The sequence below is a fragment of the Pipra filicauda genome, unplaced genomic scaffold (genome assembly GCF_003945595.2).
Source record: "Pipra filicauda isolate LSUMZ 115617 unplaced genomic scaffold, ASM394559v2 scaffold66_size7647185_pilon, whole genome shotgun sequence".
NCBI classification, from domain to species: Eukaryota; Metazoa; Chordata; class Aves; order Passeriformes; family Pipridae; genus Pipra; species Pipra filicauda.
In genome coordinates, this window is record NW_024104831.1 from 6,237,216 (window position 1) to 6,263,873 (window position 26,658).

Sequence of the window (26,658 nt, forward strand, 5' to 3'; positions counted from 1 at the left end):
GAAAACTGGCAGTTTTCATCCCTTAGCAGAGCCATAGTAATGTGAAAGAAAACATGTCTTTGAAGTACACTACAAAATAGCAGTAGGCATCTAATTTATTTATTACTTTACTGTGGATAATGCTCTATGGGGAGCTGCAACAATGGTTTATCATCCTACCTTGCCTTAAAAAAAAAGAAAGAAAAGAGAAATTAGCAGTTTCTTTCCTGTTCTCAGCGTACATTTGTTATCCCAAGACAGACCTGTTTCCTTTTAAAGCTAACACATGGTTCTGCAAATGCCTCTTCATTTTCTTCCTCTTAATTGTTGTCCTTATCCTTTTTCTTTACTAGAAATACATTTTTAGAGTTGATTTCAAATTTAACCTTCTGCAGAAAATGAGGGCTTTAAAATTTGAGGGATGCCCTAGGAATCAGTGTAGGGGTGGTAACAAAGGGAATTGTATTTATTTATTTAGATATTATCTTCAAAAGTGTTAGTATTACTTTTGTTTGTAACATGTTACTGGAGGCTTCCCTTTGGAGTAAATATGCTTAGGTCTGTCAGTAGCTGTTTTCTGGAGTAGTATGCCAGTAACTGTGGTGTAAAGCAGGAGTAATTTATGCCAGTGGCGTTTGGTGAGGTGTTAGACCTCTTTTCTTTTTTCTTAGTGTGCTGAACTGTCAAAGTTCTTGTTTTCTTTACATTTTTCTGTAAATTCTATTCTTTGTCTTCCTTTCAGCATTTCAACCAAAGAATCTGTAGATTCTCCTTTCCTTAGGGACCAGCTGTGGCTGGAGGTGGTGAGGTGGAGTTCTTCAAAACAGCACCCCCAGGTGGACGCTCTTGTGGGATCATTTGCTCCACTGGCATTTTGGGGACTGTAACACTGCCTTGTCCTGGAGTAGAGTGACTGCACAAAGGAGTAATTTCAGATAAATAAGATATGCCAGAGTATCCTGTTGATGTCAGAGTTTCAGTGGGCCCGAGATTCCACATACAATGCTTGCAAATGTGTGTGTGCTTCTTGTTCTACTTCAAAAGAAGTATTCGGTACTGGAGCATTTCTAGTCTACCATGGAGAAATTGTTGACCTGATAACCAAAAAATCATATATTTGTGATTCTTTGGCTAGGAAGCCAAGTCTCCAGCTGCCTGAGTGTTTCCCCCTTTTTCTAGACCTTGTTTGCGTCTAGGTTGTAGGTTCTTTGGAGCAGAACTGTCATCTGCTGTAACATAGGCCTGCTCCTGACTGGAAACCATGGGTGGTGGTAATAAATGCCTGGAGAAGGATGTATTGAGGCACTAAATATTGTATTCTTTTAACAGTATGCAAGTGTGGAGAAGAATGGAGAATTCTTCATGTCTCCTCATGACTTTGTCACCCGATACCTGAAGATAATTGGAGATGGTTTGCCTAATGCAAGCACTGTACAGCTCCTTGCAGGTGTGGTGGATCAGACAAAAGATGGGTAAGTGTTTTTTTGTGATTTTGTTTTTGTTTGTTTAGGTGAGGGGTTTTTTGTTTGAGTTCTTTTTTGTTTGCTTGGTTTTGGGTTTATTTTTTGTTTTTGCTTCTTTTTTCTTTTTTGATAGTTGATTGGTTTACTTTTCTTTTTCTGTTTTTCTTTGTTCATTTTTAAAATTCAAAACCATTCTTCTGAGAAGTCTAATCCCTGAAGGGTGGTGTTTTGTTTTTCACTCCCCCCCCCTCGCAGATGCATAAAGGAATACAGTATCTTCTAAGTATCAAGAGTAGAAACAATGTTTTCAACAGCACCTACCATTTAGCGGCGCAAACCATTTTCTGTCTACTATGTATTTTTAATTCACGGAACCTTTCATGTTTGTTGGCTGGCTCCCCTAACTCCTGCTTTTCTTTCCTTCCATGAGTCTTTCTGTCTCTGTTTACTCTATGTATCTGTCACAAACACGTCCAAATTGCAATCTAAAATAAGTTTAGATGGTGTAGGAAGAGATCCTAGAAAAAGTTACCCTGCTTTATTTTGCCATGGCTCTGTTAAAGGTTTTTTTGCTGCTGTTTTTTTCCTTCAAGAGGGAGGAGGAGCATCTAAGGTATTTAGGGAGTCACTCTGCAGCCTTGGGAAGACAGCAGTGAAGTTGGTTGCACGTGGTTTGCATTTGAAAGGCTGACTTTGCCAATGGGCAAGATCAGCTACCCCTCCATCTTCCTCCCCCTACTTAAATGAAATCTTAGCTTTTGCTTTTGGTACTTGCCCAGGCAAGCTGTCTCTTCACCCATATGAATGCATTTTTTGAACCCTCCCTTTAAAGTATCCTTAGAGAAACTTTAGAATAATTAGCTGTGGACTTAAAGTGTATAGTAGTGGCATTTTTAGAAACCAGAAAACTTCAGGCGTGACTCATATCAGTGGTTGCAGAGAGTAAAATGTGAGATAAATAAAGTATGACTAGAGAATGCAGGCTTCTTAGGGATAACTGAGAACTTCTGCAGTAGTTTCTGTGCTCTCTTTTCTGCTCAGCCAGTTCCATGTATCTGACAGCTGGGCACCTTAAACCTTGCAGATGAGTTAATGTGGTGATTGTTACTCTAGTAAAAGAATTCTGCAAAAGGTTATGTTGATAACATTGATGGCATCAAGAAAGCAGTGGCTTCAGGTAATGTTTGACTGAAAACATTAAGCATTTCTCAGATTTCTTCCCTTGGTTTGATGCCTGCAAAAATGTCATTTTCCAAATTACATGGCTTCAAATCCGTTTTGTAATAAGAAGATTGAGAGCATAATCCATACCTTGTGATTTGGATCTCCCTCACAAACAGAAGCTGGTGTCAGGAAGAACAAAATGTAAAACTGTAACCTATGTGAACTTGTTGACAAGTTGGGATTTCATAACTTGGCATGATCTTGTGGGAGTTTTGTGGTGGAGTATTGAGGCTTCTAATTGCTGCTTTCTGCTATGGGCAGGGATTGTTTCTGTAATCCACACTGTGCAGTGACAGGGGACTGCATGTTCCTAATGTGTCTTTGGAGAGTCTCTTCTGATGTTCAGGCTGTCTTTTTATTTAGCTGCTACAGTAATATATGAAAGAATGGAGAAAGTTTGGAAAGTGATTGGCATCCATCTGTTTAGTCTGCATTTGCATCTTGTTCTTGTGGTGTATAATGTAACTGACAGAGTGATCCTCTGAGACAAGGGCCAGTTGCTTTTTGGTTCCTGGCATGAAATCTCCTAGAGGCGAAAACGTCTAGGAGGACGTCCTCCTAGAGGATGTATTGGTCTTCTTTTGAATGCTTTCCAACTTGGCAGGCCAGAGCTCCCAGTTTTTAAAGTGAAGCACAAAACGGCTTTTGTTAGTGTTCATTTTTAGTAGGCTTGTCGGTGTTTAGAGACTTACACATATTCAAGGTCATGAGAGTATGTTCAGTAATTTAGCTTTAGTATAAAATAGAAAGTATCTTGCAAGAGCAATGACAAGTTAATTTTGTTACAGTGTTAGTGGCTAAAAGTAGTTTAGTTCTGAGAATACTGCTAGGATATTTCTAGAAGCATTTTATCCACTGTCTTGGATCCCTGGTTTGCTCTGAAGAAGCAGCTGTTGTTCATGACTGGTGAGCATGACCACTTGTCATTAAAAGGGTCTGAGCCAGGATCACAAGGGCTGTTCCTTGCATTCTTTAGAATGCTTTTCAATTTCTTCTCATTTTGGTGAGAAGGTAGGTAGAGGTACCAAGTGTAATCAGTGTGAAATACTAAACTTGGTAAGTCGCACAGGTGGAAGACAGACAGCTCAACAGCTTCTGACTCATGAGCAGAGGATATAAATGGGCAAAGAATTGCTTACCCCAGAGCTGAAGAAATTCTGAGGGTAAAGTGGAAAGAACAGCAGCTCTTACATACAATCCCACAGTGTACTGTAGACAAAATCTCATGTGGCTTTAGCACAATTCCTGTATTGCCAGAGATTAAGGATTTGAGCGTATCTACAGGAGCTGCTGTTGTTGTGACAAAGGTACAAGACCTCTTAAAGCATATTCTGTCATTCAGTGAATATCTGTTGCCATGGGAGCAAGTTTTGCCTCCATCTTAAGTCAGGGCAGAGGTTTATTTGGAGGTAGGCTTTCCTGCTGTTCTCTTCTGAAGGCATGATTTTAAGGTTTCCCCTAAGAAAAGGAAATAGTTACCTTGCCGATGGCCAGATGAACCTTTCAAAGTAGTTGATTGGTAATAACACAGGGTTTTTAAAGTGTTATATTGCATGGTTGTTGTTTGTATAAAACAGATTGAAGAGCCTTGACTGGTTCCTGGCCTTAAGCCTCTCATTGCTAATCTTAGTTTAAAAATATGCTTTATTTGGCTTCAGCTGAATCAGAAATTCCCCCAGAATACAGTGGCTTTCTCAAGGCCCACCAGCAACAGGCCAAGCATTTTCCGTCCTGCCTACTGTAACATTGTTTTTCAATTTTTTGTTTTACTTTTAAACATGTCTCTAACAAAATAAGTATTTACTGCATGTCTCTGTTTGGACTGTAGTAACTAACACTTTACTGAGAAATACCATTGCTTTATTTTTAGAAAGGACAAAGTATTCAAAAATAACACTTGGAAATGCCAGCATTTTTCATTATTATTGGGTATAAATTTATCCTCTAATGGACCAATTTGCACTATACTTAGTTTACCTAGCTTGCAGTGTAAAATAATAGATGTCTCTTCAATTTGTGTCCCATTATGTTACCGTGTTTAAATTGCTGATACGGTAAAAACATATGCATTGATTTCTGAAGAAAACTCTTCATCATTGCATTTGTATGTATTATTACAGTGGGTAGTGGCTTTTTTTCTTTGCATGGCTATATGAGGACTTTCTCGGGTGGGAATGCATCATGTCTATGTGATGTCCAGATACCACAGGTGTGAGCATCAAAAGAAGCAGCATGGAAGAAAGGAGAGAGCAGTAAAATAGTGGGTTTGCTGCACCATACCCAGTTGTTGTGTTTGGACTGAAGCTCTTGTGTGTGGATGCTTTTAAAATATCAAGATCTGAGTCTTCCTGAATAAATCATGCAGTGTTGACACTGATAATGAGGATGTGAAGGTGAAGGAAGACTTTGACCATTTGGGTAGAATATCTTCAAAACTGAAATAAAATTTCGTAAACATTTCAGCTTCCTCTCTTTGTGCTGTTAAAATCACTGGGTTTTTCTCTGCTTTTGTGACATAAATGAGTACTTGTTTAGGTAGATAAAATATACTACTTAAGTAGTATATTGAAGTCCATGTTAATATGTGCTGTTTAATGACACCTAATGTTATTCAGTGAAGGGCTATGGTAAACCCAAAAGGGTGATGCTAAACTGGAGAGAAAATGTGTTACCCAGGCAACTACCCTTGTGCAGTATAGAGAAGTGAGCATATGGCTATGTAGTACACATTATTTCAGCATCTTTAAGCATTAAGAATCACACGTGTAATTGACTGTGAAAAATTACTGCTCAGTTACTGTATTGTATGGTCATAATAGAAGTAAATGAATACGTCGTTGTTAGAATAGATCTGTTGGGAATCACTAGCAGGCTAGTCTACTTAGGGAGCAAAAATACAATAAGAAGAAAATAGCTGGTTTAATTAACATGTAAAAATTGGGTTAATTTGAATTCAGCTGGCACAGCAGATATTAATGTCTCTTCTTTAACAGTCTGGCTAGAGCCACACAATTTGTACACTTTTAATATTCCTAGTACTGTGAATAACTGTTTTAAAAAATGGATAAAGGGTTATTTTAAGCATCTATCTGTGACTTAATATGGGGATTATTGCTTCCAAGTACTGAAAAAGAGTGCTTCTACCAGTATAAAATCTTGTAGCAGTGTTAATACATGGAGTTTTAATCAAATCCAGGCCTAGTAGCATAGAATGTGTTCTTAGCATGGTGGTGGGATTCTGCTGGTATAGGTGCTGTATTTGTTTTCTGTGTTCTCATCACTGTATTGGGATCCATTGGTAAGGACATGCACTAGTTGTTGTTTCACACAGAAAACAACTTTACCATAATGGTGTTGACAAAGATTGTACATTTATAATTCTAAACAGTCCTGTTCTAGAGTCTTGTCACCTGCTGTCTGTTCTGTTCTGTTCTTTCTCTGTGTGTGCATTATAATCTTTGGGACAGAACTCAGTGCTTTGCATCTTTTTACTGTTCTGTCAGGTATGTAACCAATAATAATGACTAATAATGACCTTTTATAGACTGTAAGTCACATTGTAACAGTACATATGCGTAAATAGGTTGTGATATATTGGTTTAAAATTGAAGGAAATGTTACTTTTGAAAAAAATTAGTTTAGAAGAGATGGAAGTTTTCTTCCTTTTGAAGGCTGAGTATCTGTGTTTTCTGTGTCTAACAGTGAGGAGTACTGAGGGTTCCCAAGGAGTTTAAAGTAAACCATTTGATGGCTTCCCGTGTGCTAAAATGCGCATATGTAATAAGTCACTGGCTTCTTTGCCAGTAAAGCCTAAGGCCTGCTTATATGTTTGCTGGCATCGTCAATTGTGAGTTTAATCTTAAGAATACCTGAGGAGGTTTCTTTTTATTTACTTCTCTCACTACGTAATAACCTATGGTGGCAAGTTCTCCGAGTTAATTGTTAAACTCTACGTTTCTTTTACTTTTATTTATGCATATATATTGAGGGAGGTAACGTAGAACAGCTTTTAGGCCTTCTCTGTGCTGTGCTTTTAAAAAAATGTCCTCTTTTGTTCATCGTCTCGTGTTTTTATGTTCCTCATGGAAGTCAGTTTTTCTTACCCAGTGGATGTTTGGCTGCTGACATGCAGCAAGCACACTTCTGTGTGACTTGAAATTAATTCCTTTAAGGCAGGATGACTGGAAATTGCTGTATGGTCATGGGTAATCATAACTTGATGGAATGAATGTCTTTTCCAACCTGTTGAAGCCCTCGGTTCTTCACTGTTACTGCATGCTGAGTATAAGTTTTCATTGAACTGGCTGCAGTATTGTTTTGAGTCAAAGTCCCAAGGGGTTTTGTGTGTTTCTTGACATTTGGTACACTAAATTTTGTGCTTCTCAGAAATAAATCTTTGTTCTCCAGGTGCTGCCATGTGAACCCATTAAAGCTACACGCTGGCTACACTGACATACAGCAGCCTGAGAGAGGGCAATCTTAAGTCTCCCAGACTGCCAGCAGGCCCTGCAGCCACACATTTGAAGATGATTTTAAGCTGTACAACCTAGACATTAAAGAAGTAGCAAAACAGAAGAATGGTTGGCCTTTGCCTCTTTAAGAGTAGGAGTCTGATCTCCATTTGAACTCTTGGGTGTGACCCAGGGAAATCAGAACAGCTCAAGGTCTTTGCTGTATCAAATCTACTGCTGGAAACAATGCCAGGTTGTCTAATTAAGTATTTCTGCTTATGAACTAACTTAAGGAAGGGCATCTCTGCTTTTATCTGTGCTCTGCTACTGTGCTTGCATATGGGGAACCTGGCTGTAATGATGAATTTGAATAAGCTGCTCTTGGGCTAAGGAAGAATATGCAGACTACTACTTGAAATTAATGATTCAACACGCAGGACTGGAGGGCTGTGATGGATGACTAATAAGTTGCTAGCAAACAGATAACGCATTCTGATCGGTTCCTTCTAAAGTGAGTGGCAGCATGTAGGTCTTGAATGGATTTGCTTTCCAAAAGCCCTAAGTACTGAGTCTTGAGGGAAGTTACTCATGTCTTTATTACCTCTGTCTTGCCAGTGGAGAGAGGCATGCTCCCCCAGAGGGCAGTTCAGTTAGACATTAAAGCTGAGGTGAGTAGCCACACTGGGTGTTTTGCTTATGTTCTGTTGTGACTTGCTAAGAGTAATAATTCCTTGTCTAACAGACATTTCCATCTAGTGATATAAAGGCCTCCTGAAAGCATTGAGGATAGGGCATTTTAGGTTCCATTTTAATCCCTATTGATAATAGTTTGTACACATTTTGGTTGTGATCTTATTTCTTTTGTATAATGTATGTTATATTGTATTTCAGTATTCTGCAAGCAAGTGGTTTCATAGCTCTTGCTTTTTACTTCATCCCTTAGGTTGATATCCTTTCAAGAGTTTGTGGCATTTGAATCAGTCCTGTGTGCTCCAGATGCATTGTTCATAGTAGCCTTTCAGCTGTTTGACAAGACTGGCAAAGGAGAAGTTACTTTTGGTAAGATTGTTTTACATTCCTAATTTAAAAATCTCTACCTATGCCAAACTATTTCACCTTCTATTTACTGTAGGAGATGCAGTGATTGGCAGTGGAACTACACTAATACCAAGCAGTTTTATGTCTGAATTCTTTTAATCATTTATGTATGCACAGTATAAAGCCAAGGTCATGGTAATTATCATGGTTTTCTCTGGAGAACTGGTCACTTCTCTTTTTCTCTTCCCCAACATGCTTGTGCAGGTCTTCAGACGAGCAGTGAAAGGTGACTAGAGGAAATGATTGTAAAACCACAGGAAAGTTTCCAGAAGACTTGGGTGAATGTTGGGTCTAAAATTATCCTGAATTATTTTTTGTTTAAATTGGCTATATTTCAAGATGGCTGAATTTTAAAACTTAAACATTTATTCAATGAGATTTTACAGTAATAAATTATTTATTACATGTCCCCTTGCTGCCCCACCCCACCAAATTCAGGTTGCGTTGGAAGTGTGGTGTTTGCACTGATAACATGAAAAATACTCAGGCCACTTAAAAACTTTATTAGGAAGACTGTTTATTTCTAGATCCCCTAGAGACGGCTTTTGATATCTGTAGGAATATCTGCCTCCTGCCATTCTATCTGGAAAAAGGGTTCAGAAATTAGCAGTTTTAATAACTTCTGCTATTGAGTTTGCTCTTCAAAAAGTATTGGGGATTATTTTGCTAAGTACCTAAACTGTATAAAATTGCTACTTTTAATCTACATTTGGACATGGTTATCCCTGTGTATAAAGTTTTATTAATTGGTTGTTAAACAGTTTTAAGTAAGACGAAAATTGGATGGTGTTGACTCTGTCTTTCTGAAATATATGGTTCACATTGTCTTTTCCTAGTATTTCCCACCCATATTTTATGCTCAGTTAAAAAAGCCCTTCCCTTTCCATTTGAACTAACAAGGTTCTGTTATCGTTGCTTGAAGCATCATTGTATTCATTCTACCATCTCCAAAAATCTGTATTTGAAGTTGCAGCAGGTGAGAAGACTTGCTGTCTCTTCTTGTGTCTGTTTTGTTTTTTCATTACTTTGGTTGTCTGTTGAGATTGTGAAAGACTTTTTGTGTGCAATGTTTTAAAAGTTACTACAGATGCTAAGAGATTTGCAAGAATTTCAGGAAAAATTTCTGCAGATCATAACCTTGATGAAGGAAGTATTTAGTGACTTTCAGTCTTGTGTTTGTGGACAGAGAGGCAATGAGAGGTGCCATGCTTTTAAAGCAGGAGGGAGTGTGCGTTTTGCTAAGGTTTTGTTCCAGAGAAGACAAGCCAGGGTTCCTGGAATGCCTGTGATGTGCAGGTTCTTGTCTGCGTCAGAGCCTCCGGTTGCTTGGAGTACTCATTAATAATCTCGGAATAACTGTAGTCGTTTGATCTGAATGCTGAATCAGTCCAACTTAACTTTTTAACTCTTGGCATTCTTGTTCATATATTTCCTGCTGTCAAGTGTTTCCCTTGGGGTTTGACACAGTGAGTCAAAGGATTTGTTTGGCATTTGAAGTCCATTGAAGTCCTTCTAGTGGTGAGAGAAAATCCCATGCCAGGCTGTATTTAAGATATTTGAAAAAAGGAGACAAGCCAACATTGGCAGAACCTCAGATAGCTTTATTTTAATTAATTCGTCTCCCCCTTTGAAACCATAAATGTATTTGTAACTTCTGTATAGTACCTTGTGGCTTCTACCCCAGCAAATGCCTGGAGTGAGGAGAGTGGGAGAGCTGTCTCAGTGTTGTGCATTCTCAGCAGAAATGGTTGATCTTTAGACAAAGCTATCTTTTTTCTTGTCACAAGGAAAAAAAAAAGTTTTTTGAAAATTAAAAAAAATAGCATCGTGAAAAAAACCACCTAATATTTTCATAAATAAATTACTAAAATACTGTCCTGTAGCTTTGGCACTCAGTGCCTTAGTCATGCATCTTTGAAGTTAATTATGAGATCTTTTTCCATTCACCTGAATGAGAGTGGGATCAAGTCCTTATCAAGGTTAGGAGACTTAAATAGGGGTTTTGTATACTGTGGAATTATGGTGTGAAAAGAGCAGAAGAAAAGGGAAAGGATCGTTTTTCAGTATACTGCTGTTAAGTGTAGTATATCAAGGATCTCATTTTAAGTCTGTATCTCATTTTTTTTGGTAAAGAAACAGCATGGCTTATCTGTGCAGTCACTGTTTTTCTGTACAGTAAAATAATGGTGTAAATATTTTAGCTTATACCAAACAGAATATAGGGCTTCTCAGCTGTGAACTTCACATTTTCTACTAAGCAAATTGTCCAAATCTTATTCTTCCACAGCTGCACTTAGCTTGGCACCTTTGTAAAATGAATTAATAATGGGCTTTATGTCAATTAGCTTTTACACTGAATGCCACATCCAGGCTGTGGATATTCAGAGAAATGTTCTGGTTAAAGAAGTTCTAGTATTTAACGCTTTGCATGTACTTTTCTTGAAAAATGCTGCACTATTACATTAGCTTCTGGATTGGAAATGCATTTGCATTTTAGCCATACGTCGACATCTCTACAATTTTAAATGTTTCACTTCTTTCAAGTTGAAAGTTAACTGTGCCTGGTTCTTTGACAGGGCTAATATCTATTTAAAGGGCTGACCTGCAAGCAGTGTGGGTATGTGGAGGGGGGGGAAGTATTTCTAGTTTATTGCTTTTTGAGGTGAATTAAATAGCCACTAGTAAATTAGCGGCCGGTGCTTGATTGAGAGTACACCTGACTGTTGCATCATGTCTTAGATTTACCTGCTGCTGAAGTGTCAAAGCTTTGACAGTTTGCAAGGAGTTAAAGCTCTCAGCAGGAAAGTGAGAGGAAGTTTAGCTGGCTTTTAAATTCGAGGCAAAGAGCAAACCATTGCTTCTTGCTGTTGAGTGTTGACAGGCACATAAAAGCTGATAATGTAAGTCCAGGGGTTTAAGAGACTTAGTAGAGTTGCTTTTTTGTCGTATGACTGTATTTTAATGCCTCATTAAAGAAGCTGAGCCCTTTGAAATTCTTTACTAGATGGCATTTAAAAAAAGGCAAGATGGTTGGATAAAAATGTCAGTGTTTAAAAACGAACTCATCGTAACCTTCATCTTTAATTTTGAATGGGTAAATGAAAAGATGGGACCTAACAGTTCTGAGCAGTGAATACCGTAGCAGTGATATCCACAAACTGGAACCTTCCTTGTCTGATATCAATTCTCCCAGCCCCAGTGAAGGGCAAAATAAGTATTGTCCATGTTGGTTTTGCTCTCAGAGAAAGGAAACAAAAAGAGATGAGGTTGCCTGAGTCTGTGCTGCTAACCATCGTGAATCTGGCTTTGGAGATTTTAATTCTGATTTGTTTTAAAGTAGAATTTTCCACCAGACATTCTTGCTCTTGTTCTTAGTGAAATGTAGCTATGTACTATGTGATTTTATGGTTTTGGTTTTCTTTTTTAAAGGTCCTTTAATTCAATCTGAAGCTGTTTCAAAATGGATGCTGTGCTGCACTGCTTTGAGAAATATGAGTATGATGTAGAATGTCAGTTCTTTAATTCCAAAAAAAAAAAGTATAACAACCCCCCCCCAAACCCACCAAAAACACAAAGGAAATGGGGAACGCAAAGCCCAAGTTTTTGTTTGCTAAGCATAACAACTGTAGAATTGAGTAATGTATTCTGCTTTTGTCTCTAAACAAGACTTTATTGACATGCAGGCAGCAGCTATTGTGGGTCGCTGCTTCTGTTATTAATTATTTCAATACAGTTCTTAGATAAACACATTATACATCTTACTAAGCATTCTTGTTTGCTTATCTGATACTTAAATTGCCTGAATACTTGTTTGTAAACTTTCTAAAAGGACTAGCTCTTAACAGAGGTTTAAATAGCTATACAGCTATTATGATGAGCTTCAGAGTTTTTTCCTCTATGATAATGCTGTGATACTTTTTCAATATGCAAAGAATTATTACAGGAGTTTCATAATTGCTTTCATGACCAAAGAATTAGGTTCAGATTGTGTGAGGCAGCTCTTGCTTTTGTTACAGAGGGTTATTTATTTTGTGCTTTGCACTGTAATTGCTGATATGACTTGGTTCTTCTCGTAGAATCTATAAGTTTTTTTATTTCTTGCACAACACCTAGCTTAGTGATGCCCAGCGTGGTACAGTCAATGCCATGTAAAGCAAGGAAAAATGAAATCTGAACCAACAAAATAAATTGCTGGAACTGTAAGCTTTGATCACTTGATAAACTGCAATATTCAGTATTTATTAGTGACATTTCCCTTGCTGGTTCAAATTGCTTAGAAACCATTTGTAGCTAGTGATGTGTTAGCTTACACATCACAGTTTCACCTATACAGTGAAACGTGTTGGTTTATAAATGACAGCTGCCTAGATAGGATGATTCCACTGGCAACACTACAAATGCAAAACCTGTTTAGTCTCTGATATTTTTTGTTATTTGTACTGGATTTTGCACAAATAATTGCCAGTTTTAATTACAAGAGGATGTAAAGTAGACTTGTTAGTATATTTGTTTTCTTCAAAATGATTTTTGAAATCTTCTCTGACTATTTTTGGAGAATTTCATTTCTAGACATATGTCAACTTTTTTGTTTTGTTTTTTTACTTTTAACTAATGTTACATAACCAGACAGACTTTGACGCAGGCATTTTAAGTAAAATAGAGCCTGTTTAGATACAAAATGAATCTGTCATTCTAAATATTATGAGAAGCTTTGTCCTTTTACACTGCTGGATTTCATTTGGTCAAGAAAATGCAATTTAGTTTTCTAAATCATCCATAACTGAAATTTGGTGTTCCAGTTTGTTCTTTGTTATTGGTTACGTTCTGTTGTTTTGTTGGGAATGATCATAGAATCATCAAACAATTCAGGTTGGAAGGGACTGTGGCAGCCGTCTGGTTCAAACCCTTGCAGCATCATCAAGACCAGGTTGCTCTGGGGGCAACATCTAATCAAGGTTTTACATATCTTTGGGGATGGAGATTGCAGCCACCATGAGCAAGCATCTTCCAGTGTTTGACCACTGTTATAGTGGAAAATAATTTCCTGAGGCCTGTCTGGGATTGCCCATGTTCCAGCTTGCATCCATTGCCTCTTGTCCTTCCACTGTGTGTCTCTGTCTTCCCTTCGCTCTCCCACTGGGTAACTTAGACAACAATGAGGGTCTCCTTTAGCCCACTCTTTTCCGGGTTTAGAAAACCCCATTCCATCAGCTGTTCCATGCGAGTCACATGCATTATCCACCAACTACCTTATATGGAGAAAATAGGAGTGATCCTTTATTTTAATTAGCCAGGTTGTGCTGTTTACCTTGATGAAAGTGGTCTGATTTTTTAAATTATTATTATTCAGAGCAAAAGGGGTAAATTTAATTTTTATGCCCACGTGGAGACTAGTGCTTTTCAAACTTGAGGTCTTTGGGTGCTGGCAGTTTGTTGCTCACTTCTAAGGAGGCCAGGAAAGCTAATAAAGAAATGGAAGGCTGTTGCCAGTGAACTGATATTATGGATCTTCACAGCTCAAGTAGAAATATTTTTAAGGGAAATGGAAAAATTTTGAAAACCCTTTAAGTAAGCCAATAATGGATGGCTTACTTAAAAGGATGATGAGGATGATGGTACTTTTAGAAAGAGCCTACTTTTGTGGTTGTTGTTGTTGTTTTGTTTTGGGTTTTTGTTGTTGTTGTTGTTTTTGGTTTTGCTTTTTTGGTTTTTTGTGAGTTTTTTTGTGGTATTTGCAGTGTTTAGCACAGGTAACAGAAGTGCACACATATCTCAGTCAAAAATCAGGGCCAAGAGGAATTGGATGCTGTATGGATATGTCATGAGGAAGTGAATTTGTAGGTTTTAGATATGACAAGAGCACGAATAACCAGAGCATGGGAAAGGTAAAAGGATAAAAAAAGTGAGAACAATTTCAGCAAAGAGGTGGAAGTTGAAGCTTATTATGGATATTTGGGTTGGGAAAAATCATGAAGGCACAAGCATGTTCTAGTGTTTTCATGAATGTAAAATTAACCTGTACGACTTTGCTGTCCTTGTTGAAAACTTTGGATAGGGCAATGAGGTTATAACCAAATTGATTGAGTTTGGTAGCTAGTGCCTCTCTCCTGAGAAGGAATGCATGCTGAACTTTTTGTCAGGATTTGTACTGGACTTTATGGTTTACTGGGGGCATTTGGGGAATTTATGTTGTTGTTGTCTTCTTTAAAGTTTGCTTACAACATCTGAAAGGCATTTGTTTACCAATACTGGTCTTAATCTCACCTCTGTGTATAACAGGTGTTGTACAGCCTTTGTTGCTTTTTCCAACCACAAAATGGATGTGGTTCACATCTGAACAGAAGTGACCACTTTTAGTGGGAGGCTCCAGTCTCCTACTTCAGTGCCCTGCTGTGACTGCCTCCATTGGGGCTGTCGCAGTACAGTCTTTTTTGTGCCTGGAGATGTGCCAAGTCAACCAATACATTTTCTAAGGGCAGCCCAACAAATACCATAAGTTTTTTCTTTCCATTGATGGACTCCAGGTGTTAATATGTTATCTGGAGGTGAAAAACCACTGTGAAGGCATCCATTTTTTTATATATGTGGAGCTTTATTGCACTTGTTTAAATGATCAGCTTTTACTACAAAAAGAACCACTTTGATTTTTGGAACTTTTAGAATGACTTATGAGCAGTGTTTTCTGAACAACCGAATGTAGATACATACGAGTATCAGATTGGCATGCAGGTATTGTATGGTATCTTGTCAGAGATCTGAAGAACTGCTCAGAAGCTATTCCAGTTCAGTGGGTCAAAAATCCACTTTTTATGAAAGGCCAACTGTAGATTTGCACAATTGACTATAATGGCTCCAATTTTAAAAGATAGAGGTAACAGAGAGCACTTCCAGTTGGAGGGATAATTCAAGAATACCACATGCTCAGATGGCTAAAATATTGTGCTTTCTGCTGCTACTTCATGCTACTTAAAAAGAAAAAAAATAGGTGTGGAAAAGGTGGGAACATGCCAATTTGACAGTAAGTTTCAACTATATGAGGTCACTCTTTGGTTAACAGTAAGCTGAGGGTTAGCCATCTGTATATCCTGTTGGAAAAAAAAAAAAGCCCATAATGATTACTAGGCAGCATTTAGGGAGGAACCAGAAGCTTCCACACCAGAATGTATTTAACGTGTCAGGAGCAGTATATCACTTTAAGCTTGTTTTTTATCAAGATTTTTTTTTTTTCCCATCCTCTTTTCAAATTGTCCTGGAATTGCAGATTAGAAGGTAAAAACTTCAGCAGGTTTTAGTAGTTAAGGAGATTTTTTGTAATTACAGATTTTAATACGAAATTTTAGATAGCAAAATACACATATTTTTGTGGTGTGTGTAATTTAGTTTTCTAAATTGGAAAATCTGCTGTTACCTAGCAGTTAATGACTATTTTTTCCTAACATTTGGAATGCAGGACCTGATTTGATAAGCTGATAAAAGAAAACAAAACTGAGAACGTGTTGGAAGTGCTCAAAGTGAAAATTACAGTTTAGATAGATTTGGGGGTAGATAGTTAGACATTTTAATTGAACTAAAATAGTTTTATACTAATACAGTACTGTTGTGGGAGTACATTTTGTGGTGTATTTGAAATTGAAGTATTTAAGTGAGGGAAAATGTATGTAAATGCTTTACGAGAAATTGATTTTTTTTTTTTTATATCACCTATCTCAGCAAAATAGCTGTTAAAGACATAGAGCTCTCAAGTCTATGCTGGAGAGTAAAGTGTAAAGTTTAGGATAATTTCTTCAAGGTGGGAGTTTGCTTTTGTCACTTTAGTTGGTATATTAAATTGCTGTAGGAAACAATCATGTGAATTCTGAAGTAAATTTTTATTCCTGGACAACTGAAGTGAAATCAACCCCTGCCAGTGTTAAAAAAAAAAAAAAAAAAAAAGAGCGTTCACTCAGTCTGGATTTTAAGTCCTGTGTTTTTAACATCTCCATAATAGGGAAGACAGAAACGAGTCCAGATGATGATTTCACTTGCCCACATGGGGCATTGACTTTGATATGACAGCTTTGGTTACACACAGGCAACACTGGCCTATGTTAAGCTGCAAAAACCCCTGCTTGTCCATTACAATTCAGCACTAGTCCACAGTTGGACTAGCTCAACATAGTTGAATTGGTTAAAATTATAGTTTTTATTATTTGAGTTAAATGTTGTCTTTGGGAATTTTCTCTGAATTTGGAGTAACTAGTCCTATGAAAAAATAAACTACCACTTACACAGACCTGCACATACACAGAAAATTATCAAAAGAAGTAAATTCTGGAGGATTTAGGTGTTTATATGCAAGTATATATGTGCAGCCACATTTTTCAGGTGCAGGTGAAACTGATCTTGGTCTAAATAGACCAGGTGGACTAATGGAGGGTTTTGCGCTCTTTTGAATGCATCTTTTTTTAAAATGGTGGTGATACTACATGATAGAGCACAGATAAATTGCATTGACCTGAGCTGCTATCTTTTTTCAAAGCAACCCCTCCACCCTTCTTGAGTTGTGTAATATACTCCCATTATCTTTGAATTATGTGCTCCATTTCTACCGTACCAGCTTCACTTTGAGTGTTCTACCAAATACTTTCCTTGTCATACTTTAAGAAGGAAATAACCTAATTTAATTTTTTTTTTAAATTCAGAATTGCAAAATAGGCTGTGGTCCATGTTCTGTGAGGAATTAAGAGGAAGTGAAAGTACAGAAGTACAGCATTAGTTTATTATTTCAGGGCTTCTAACCTGTGGAAAAAGGTGGCTATGACAGCCCTTCCTGCTCTTACTGCTTTGTTGAGGGAAGTTGGAAGGGTGAGTACCTTTCCTTTGCTGTCCTTAGTAATCAAACTATTTCAATATGTTATTTAGTTTACAGCATGGCCACTATAAAACTATTTCAACTATTTCCTCAATAAAGCAGTGCAGCGGTGAAGAAGGTGATTGTAGTGGTTGTACATTCAGAGTGTACCTGTTCTGGATGAATATGGATAAATGGAAAACCCAACACAGTACTTGGGCTACCCATTGTTCCACATCTTAGCTGAGCAGATGTGATGTCAACATATGTTTTCCAAAATAAAAGTCATCATTCTAGAGGATGGAAATAAACTCTAACTAGCTGTGTTTTGAAGTTCATAACACTAAATAAAAACACAACAAAACAAAAAAGCCCAAACAAAAGCCAACCCAAACCTTGGATAAACCTCAACACTTTCAGTAAAACAAGATAATACAAAGTATTGTCACTGGAGTATTTCTGATGTGCATATATGCACATATCTCTGTAAACATATGTTTTTGCACAAGTTTATTGTACTTCCAAAATGTTGCAGTCAAACAAATGTGATAGAATGCCAGTTTGGCTGAGCAGGGATCTTGTTTGGAGCTAAGGCAAAAAAAGAAGGTGTATGCCCAGTCAAGGCGAGGTCAGGTGATATGGGAGGAATATAGACAGTCCACTCACTACTGCAGAGAGAAAATTCGTGTGGCCCAAGCTCAACTGGAGTTGAAGATGGCCAGTATTGTGGAGAAAAATAAAAAGTTTTTTTAAATACACTAATTGCAAAAGGTAGTTGGCTCGTTACATGACGAGGATGGTCACCTTACAAACAGGGACATAGGCAAGGCACAGATGTTTAATACTTTCTTTGCCTCTGTCTTCAACACCAGTGATGGGCTAAGAGGGTCCCAGTGTCCTGAGCTGGAGTACCGTAGGGAATGTTATGAAGCTGTGTTAGGGGAGATTTAAGTCAGATTATAGAAAAAGGTTCTTCACTCAGAACATGGCTGGGTACTGGAACAGACCCTCCAAGGTAGTGGTCACAGCACCAAAGCCTGATAGAGTTAAAGAAGCATTTGGACAATGCTCTTGGGCACATGGTGTGACTCTTGGGATGTCCTGTGCAGGGCCAGGAGATAGACTTCAGTGATTGTTGTGGGTCCCATCCAACTCAGGATATTCTAAGATTCTGTGATTTTATTGTGTCCAGAAGCAGCAAGAGCTGCTCCACCAGGCCGGTGACGCTGAGCTGAGTGTGGGTGCCAAGAGGCTGGGACATGGGCACAACTCTCACTGATGAAGGGTACAGTCCCACACTACTTGAGCACAGACAGAAGAGCAGGTCTGGTGACAGTGACCAGGGTCAGCCAGACAAGTCCATAGGGATGAGGCAGATCTGAGGTAAGGCTGGGAAGTTAGGTCATGGGGTTGGGGTCACCAAGGTGCAGGCATCCCTACAGCAAACCTCAAGCAAGAGGGATAAAGGAGCTGAGATGAGGCTTCTCTCACCTCTTTCTCCTGCAACGCTTTGCCTGGCCCCTTATCCCTTCTGTGTGTGCCTGAGTCATGGGAAAGAGGTTGCAGAACATGGTGCACTCAGGGTCATGGAGCTTATGGAGAATGTGGAGTTGTTTCATGTGGTCAGTGAGGACCAAAGCCTGTGGAAATCATTCTATTCCCATCTCCTCTGGGCTTTAGGTGAGGTCTTGCTTGGTAGTGGGCAAGTTGTGTTCTTCACAGAAGCTGTTATTACAAATATCATCAGGATAATCTTATTTTTTTTTCAAGGCCCAGGGTTTTGGCACAGGTTTTCTATACCATGTTCTGATAATTTAATTGTGTAAAGGAGTAACAAATAAAAAATGTATAGAACATATAAAATAGAACTGAGGATGACAGCATTTTTGCAAAAATTTTGCAGCTATTTTGTAAGGTCAGTGGGATTTTTGTATATGATCATGAAATTTTTGAGATTGTGTTGAGATTGTATTAACTTTACTGGACTTGATGATACTGTGTGAAAAATATATATCCTTGCAGGAATAAATAGTTTGAAAAAATTTCAGATTTTATATGCCAGATATTTATGGATTGTACTCAGTAAAGATTTTACTAGCTTGCTCTGTCAATTGACTTTTCTTAAATGTAAAGTACAGTGGGATAATGACTTTTAGTTTTTTCCTTTTAAAATGTAATATTTATAAATCCAGATTTCATTTGGGGAATATTGATGGTCCTTGTGTCAAGAGTGTCTGTAGTTATTCCAAAGCATGCTTTATTTCTATTATACTTCTTAATCATAGGAAATGGAATGTCATAAGAATGAAAATGAAATGGAATCACAGGAATGGAAATTTGAATGCAGTATGGTTGGTTGTACAGTAAGCATTTAAACATACACATCAGTACACTGCATAGAAGAAAGTCCCCAAGACTTAAAGGACCAAAAATCCCCACTGTAAATCAGCAGGCAGTTCACCTGGAGGGAAAACAGAACAACTCTTTCATACAGTGATCAGAAATAAATGACAAGGTAGCTATTTCTTAGTTAGAGACCATGCAGGGAGAGACAATTATTTGTTTTAGAACCTTGCAATTTATTTTAAATTTGAGTTTCAAAGTTGATTTTTCTTTTAAAGATTGATAAAAGTGATGGCAGGGATTTCTAAAAATGAATATTTAAAATCTTCAATCTGTTGTTTGTTTTGCTTTCTGACAGCTCTGGTTCAACCAACGCAAACACACAAATGGTTGTAATTTTTTCTAGTTTTAGATTTTTTGTTGTGCTGTTACGGCTCTTGACACTAAAACATTAACATTTTACCTTTTTAAAACTAAAGCAATTAAACAGTGTTTTAAAATGTATTTTAAAACTTCCATTTATGAGATATTTTGATTAAATACTACTTTAGTGTTGCGCAGTTGCCCAGTTCCACAGTTGTGGAATCTCCGTCCTTGGAGGTACTCACAGAATCACAGAATGGGTAAAGTTGGAAGGAACCACAGTGGGTCACCTTGTCCAACCTCCCTGCTCAATCAGGCCATCCTGGAGCACATGGCACAGAATTGTGTCCAGAGAGTTCTTGAATATTTCCAGTGAGGGAGACGCCACAACCTCTCTGGGCAATCTGTTCAGTGCTCAGTCACCCACTGTCATGGTTTGAGAGCCCTAAAAATTTAATTCCCTATCTTCAAACCCCCTCAAACATCTCAACTCAATGTGAGATGGCTGCGGGGGTCGGGGAGCAGCAGGACCTTTCCTTCTTCCCTCCTGGACTTTTATTTGGAGGGGAGAAGAGATCTGATCCATTGTAAATACTGATCTATCACAGTAGAGATAGTTGAGTGTATTGTATTGTAATATTTATGTGTACAGTCATTGTAATATATTCCCTTTCCCCATTTTAAGTCTCGTGTGGTTGTCTGGAAAAAACCATCTCACATTGAGTTGAGATGTTTGAGGGGGTTTGAAGATAGGGAATTAAATTTTTAGGGCTCTCAAACCATGACACCCACACAATAAAGTTCGTCCTCATATTCAAGTGGAACTTCCTGGGCATCATTTTCTGGCCGTTACCTCTTGTCCCATTGCTTGGCACCACTGGGAAGAGCCTGGCTCCATCCTCTTGATACCCTCCCTTAAGATACTTGCATTGATAAGTTCCCCTCTCAGTCTTCTCTTCTGGAGGCTGAACAGGCCCAGCTCCCTCAGCCCGTCTTTGTAAGAGAGGTGCTCCAGTCCCTAATTATCGTTGTAGCGCTCCATGGGACCCTCTCCAGTAGTGTCTCTCTTTTACCAAGGAGCCCAGAACTGGTCACAGCACTCCAGATGCAGCATCACTGGGGCTGAGTAGAGGGGCAGGATCACCTCTCCCGACCTGCTGGCAGTGCTCTTCCTAATGCGCCCTAGGATATTGTTGGTCTTCTTGGCCACAAAGGCATACTGGTGGCTCATGGACAGCTTGTCCACCAGGACACCTAGGTCCTTCTTTGAAGAGCTGCTTTCCAACAGGTCATCTCCTAGCCTGTCATGGTGCCCAGGGTTATCCCTCCCCAGATGCAAGACCCTGCATTTGCCTTTGTTGAATTTCAGACAGTTCTCTGTCCATCTCTCCAACCTGTCTAAGTTCTTCTGATGGGCAGCACAACCTTCTGGGGTATTGGCCACTCCTCACAGCGTTGTGTTGTCAGGGAACTTGCTAAGGAGGCATCTACCCCTTCATTCAAGTGATTGATGAACAAGTTAAACAATACTGGGTCCAGTATTGAATCTTGGGGTATCCCACCAGTGACAAGCCTCCAACTAGACCCTGTGCCACTGATTATGACCCTCTGGGGACTTAACATTCATCCAGTTCTCAATCCACCTCACTATCCACCCATCCAGTCTACCCTTCCTCAGATTGTCTATGAGGATGTTGTGAGACAGTGTCGAAAGCCTTGCTGAAGTCAAGGGAGACAATATCCACTGCTCTCCCCTCATCTGTCCAGGTAGTTGTTTCACCAACCATCAGGTTGGTCAAGCATGATTTACCTTTAGTGAATCCATGCTGACCACGTCATCCATGTGGATAGAGATAGCCTCAGAGTGAGGTGCTCCGTCACCTTTCCAGGGATTGAGGTGAGGCTGACTGGCTGGTACTTCCCTGGGTCCTCCTTCCTGCCCTTTTTGAAGACTGGGCTGACATTTGCTTTCTTCCAGGCATCTCTTCTGATCATCAAAATCTTTCAAAGATGATAGTAAGCAGCCTAGCTATGGTGTCAGCTCACAGCTCCCTCAGCACTCATGGATTCATCCCATTAGGGCCCATGAACATGTCGATGTCAAGTCTACCTAGGTGTTCTCTAACCCAATCTGCCTTGACCAAGGGAGAATCTTCTGACATTCCTTTACCCTGGTCTTCTGGGTCAGAGATTATTGAGGGGATATTCAAACCTCAACTGGCCATGGCCCTGAGCAACCTGATCTAATTGGCTGGTTGCTCTAATAGCAATCAGATGTCCTTTTCATCACAAATTGTTCTGTAGCTCTCTGAGACAGGTTCCTTTAAAAAAGATGTAATAACTCCTGGCTACAAGAGCACGCTGCAGCTTCTCTGTTTTGCTGTTTTAAGTGACTTATGGGTAGCTGTGGAACTTCAGCTGCAGGTTTAAGGCAAAAATACATTTTTATTTGTCCATTTTTTGTTTTAATACTGGACTTAGATGATTAGGAGATGATACTGTTAGAACTGAACAATAACTTCGAATGACTTCTGGTATGTATTTGGATACCTTTTGAGGGTTAAATCACAGGCTAAACACTTCAGATTTGTTCATGGGGTATGAATGAATGGTCTTTATTGTCTGAATTGGGCAATCTGACTACAGATGAGACTTGAGACAGTGTCATCGTGGTAGATGAATGGATGATGAGACCTAGCAAGGAAAGAGGGAAAAACACTGTTCACTGAGCATATGTGAGTTTGTTCACTGAGCATAGGAGTTTGTGAACCACAAATAAGTGCAAAAAGGAAGTACAGGGTATGTGTAAAAAGGCAGTGGCAAACAGGATACCACGTCTCATGCCATCAAAGAATCAGTAGAAGCACAGTAGGCAATCTTCCAGTCAGCTGCCTGCACTGTATAATCAAACATGCACTCTGTCAGAAAAGCATCTGGTATTAGTTGCCAAGTCATATTGACATCAATATACAGTATGATTGTGAAAACATCAAGTAGCATGTGGAGTTTTCTGACTATATCTACACTAATGTGGTAGTCTGTGTTTTCCCAGTCATAGCAAAAATTAAGTGTGCATCTCCGGCTTGGGCTGTTTGGAGGGTATTTGTACTTTCATGAACTTCTGAGGCATGCTTGTAGCCTTTAATCTCTGAAACAGACAAGGAAATGCAAATGGCCTGGATATAGACCTTACTATACTCCTAATTGGCTGGATGAGGTTTTTAGTTTCATTGCTGTGGGTTCCTTTGCCATTTATAATGCCAATAATTAAACATCATATTTAGTCTGAAACTGCCATTCTTTTCACTTGGTGTTTGGACACGAGCCAGCAATGTGTGTCTGCAGCCCAGAAAGCCAGCTGTACCCAGGGGTGCGTCATCGGCAATGTGGTCAAGAGGTTGAGGGAGGTGATTCTGCCCACTCTGGTGGGACCCCACCTGCAGTGCTGCATCCATCTTTGCGGTCCCCAGCACAGGAAGGACATAGACTTGTTGGACTGAGTCCAGAGGAGGGACAACAAGATGATTAGAGGGACAGAGCACATCTCCTACGAGAATTGGGATTGTTCAGCCTGCAAAAGAAAAGGCTTCGGGGTGACCTAACTGCAGCTTTCCAGTCCCTGAAGGGAGCCTATAAGAAAGAGGGAGAGGGACTTTTTACAAGGGCATGTAGTGATGGGACAAGGGGGAATGTTTATAAAATGAAAGAGAGTAGGTTTAGATTAGATGTCAGGAAGAAATTCTTTACTGTGAGGGTGGTAAGACCCTGGGACAGGTTACCCAGAGAAGTTGTGGATGCACCATTCCTAGAAGTGTTCAAGGACAGGTTGGATGGAGCTTTGAGCAACCTGGTCTAGTGAAAGGTGTCCCTGCCCATGGCAGAGGAATTGGAATGGGATGGTCTTTAAGGTCCCTTCTAACCCAAACCATTCTATGATTCTATGTTTGATTTTCTTGAACTGGAATATTTCTTTAAGGCCCCAACCAAAGAAGGTTTACAAGACATAGAGCTGGGGGAGCAAGATGCATTGTTCCTTTAAGGTGGCTAATGTATGATAACAAACTAAAATAAAATTACAGTGGCATAATCAAAGGACACTCTGCAACTTTCATATGTTAACAAGTTGAAGTAAAGATTGTGTGGAGCCTGGCTGCATCAAAAGGAGTTTGAGACTACTTTTATACTAGCTAAGGTTTTGCTCTCTCTTACCTTGCATCAGGTAAGAATGCGCCTTTTTTTCTCTTAACAAAGGCAAGTCTGGAGTCCAACCAAACACAGCTTTTGGTTAATGGTGATGGATTCCTAATCTAATCCACACAATATCAGTGTCTTGCTCTGGGGAAATTCTGAAGGTGGGATGAGAGGGAAAGAGGAAGATGAGCATCTGATTTCTGTGTAGAGACAGGTGACAGAGATGTTTTGGGAATATCTTTATTCCTCTGAAAAGCAGAGTGGTTACTACCAGGAAGAGACAATCTTTATTTCCTCTTTTTTGCTGGCAAGACAGGCTGTTTTCTTCATGCTGGTTGCCGTTGCCTTCTTTGTAGAAAATCTGGCAGAAAGCAGTTTGATCTTCAATGACATGTGGCAAGGTGCCTCAAGCTGTGTCAGGGGGAAACATCCTATATGGAAGACTTCAAGTGGAAGGATAGAACCTCACCCTGAACAAATAGACTTTCCCTCCCACTGCCTTGAGAGCAGAATTTTGCTCCTGGAGAATGCTGGCAGACAAGATCCAAGCTGGCTGTGACGGGGCTTGAAGATACAAATGAACAATGAGACTGTCCTGGGGGCACTGACTTTGCTTGGAGAAAATTCTCATAGTACATTAAGACTTGAAGTTATGAGTTTTATGAATTTGAGGCTAACCGGGGTCAGTCTTTCTGTTTGTAAGTTAAATCCAACTTGCTCTTTCACCACTGATTCGCTGGGATCAGTGGGTGCTGTATTTGTAAAGGTGAAACTATTGACTATGTTGAGAGATGGGAAGATGTCTGCACTTTCGTCTCTGCTCTCTCTGTGAAGCCTTCTTGCTTTAGAACTGTCCCTGTGGGTAACACCAACTGCAGGGCATTAGGGGCTGTGCAACAGGACACCTGCCCCTTTCATTTCCTTGGGACCGTTTTTTCTTCATTCATGTGGACTCTTCCTGAGATCTTCCTGGCTCTCAACTGTGCCACTTTGCTCTCACTTTTTCCTGCTTTCTTGCTTAAAATGGGGGATTCCACACTGGTTGGGTTTCCCGGGTCAGCAGAGCTGCTGTGCCTGGCTGGCATGGACTGAATGAGAAGCCAGAACTCAATGTGCGCAGGAGAGGCGACCTCATGGCCCCAAGGAGGCAGTTCCCACCTTTGCTTGTGGCACTAGTATGAGCTGGAAGGTGGCTCCCAGTCAGAGACTGGCTCCAGCAAGGTGGCTCCCAGCTTGTTCTGCACACAGGCAAGCACAAAGCTGTGCTGATTTTCTCAACCCCAGGCACCAGCCATGCTTGGGAACTGTCTTGCAGCTCTGCTGCTCACAGAGACAGACAGGAGCTCGTGGTTTGGACTCCTGGTCTTTCTTCTACGAAGTGTGAAGGAAACAGACCAGCTCTTGGCCCAGCCTGTGGGTAGGGAGCGTCTCATGGGAACCAGCTCTCTGTGCCCACAGGAACTAGCAGGAGACAAGAACTGGCTCTTGGCTCGGGTTGCTGGAGGAGTTGTACAGCAATTAGGAAGGTGTATAGCAGCTGGGAACCTCTGGCCTTGAGCTTGTCTTTGGAAGATATCTTTGCCCTATATTTTTGGCTGAGACAAATGGGCACTGTCATTTGAGACAAGTACTTCCTCAGATCTCATTGCTATCTTATTGTTGTTTTCATTAGTTAAATATATGCAATGTATGGTCCTTATTACTGTAGAGCTTGATGCGTATCAAATAGTTTCTTCTTCACCAAAACTGCTGAGTATTACCAGTCTGCAGAGTGTTTTATAAACTAGCTGTGACTACTAACCTGAACTAAACTTTGAAGCTTGCATTTAGGTATGATAAAACATACTTGTGGCACTGCCCCCCTCCTTGTAGAAGATATTTAGGGTTAAAGTCTGCTTAGTGCTGGAGGTGATGATAAGTTTTTGTTCCTGCCTGCCATGTCTCCTCCATCCCCTGTCCTGCATGTCACTGCTCCTGTAACTAACTACAGAAAAGCAGATCTTGAAATAATTGAAATAAAGCTGATTTGTTTGAATCATGAGAGCTCAGAATAATTCAAAAGCCTGAATTATAGTGACACAAAACTTTCATTGTTAGCAGCTTGAAAAGATTATGATGAAAATCGGCTAGCTTTAGTCATCTTTTTATAAATTGTCTTTTAATTTTAATCTTTTCTTGCTTGACTTTGAAACTTGAAATATCTGCATTTCTTCTAGTCAAATGCTGTGTGTATAAAACTTCACAAATAAAAAGATTATTTGGAAACTATTTGTGAGGGTGATGGTTTTGATGGTTTTGGTAAACAAAAAAACTTAAGTTTACTTCACAATATGTTAGTAATTTATAAGAATAGTATTGCTTTCCTGTTACAAAATATCATATTTTTTATATGCTTGTCTCTATTGTTGTTTTATTTTATTATTAAATAAACATTTTTCTTTTCTTCCCAGAGGATGCTAAGCAAGTTTTTGGCCAGACCACAATTCATCAGCACATTCCTTTTAACTGGAATTCAGAGTTCGTACAGCTGCATTTTGGAAAGGATAGAAAAAGACACCTAACATATGCGGAGTTCACTCAGTTTTTACTGGTGGGTCTAATACAATACAGTTTGTCAAGAGTAATAAGAAGGATGCAAGAATCAAAGTATTTGCAAACTTCTCAAATACCATGCTGTTAGGAAAGTTGAAATACAGACCAAGTGGAGGCTTCTACG

At 39.4% G+C, this 26,658-nt stretch overlaps 1 protein-coding gene across 5 annotated transcripts in view; it reads left to right on the forward strand.

Annotated features, from left to right (window-relative positions):
* The window catches only part of SLC25A13 (solute carrier family 25 member 13), a 101,729-nt gene that overhangs the window by 26,795 nt on the left and 48,276 nt on the right, over positions 1-26,658 (forward strand). For all 5 annotated transcript variants that reach the window (XM_027749164.2, XM_027749163.2, XM_027749162.2 and 2 more), the window contains 3 exons: positions 1,309-1,451; positions 8,061-8,176; positions 26,393-26,532. In XM_027749164.2, coding sequence (XP_027604965.1) covers positions 1,309-1,451; positions 8,061-8,176; positions 26,393-26,532 — 399 coding nt within the window. The remainder of the gene's footprint in view (positions 1-1,308; positions 1,452-8,060; positions 8,177-26,392; positions 26,533-26,658) is intronic.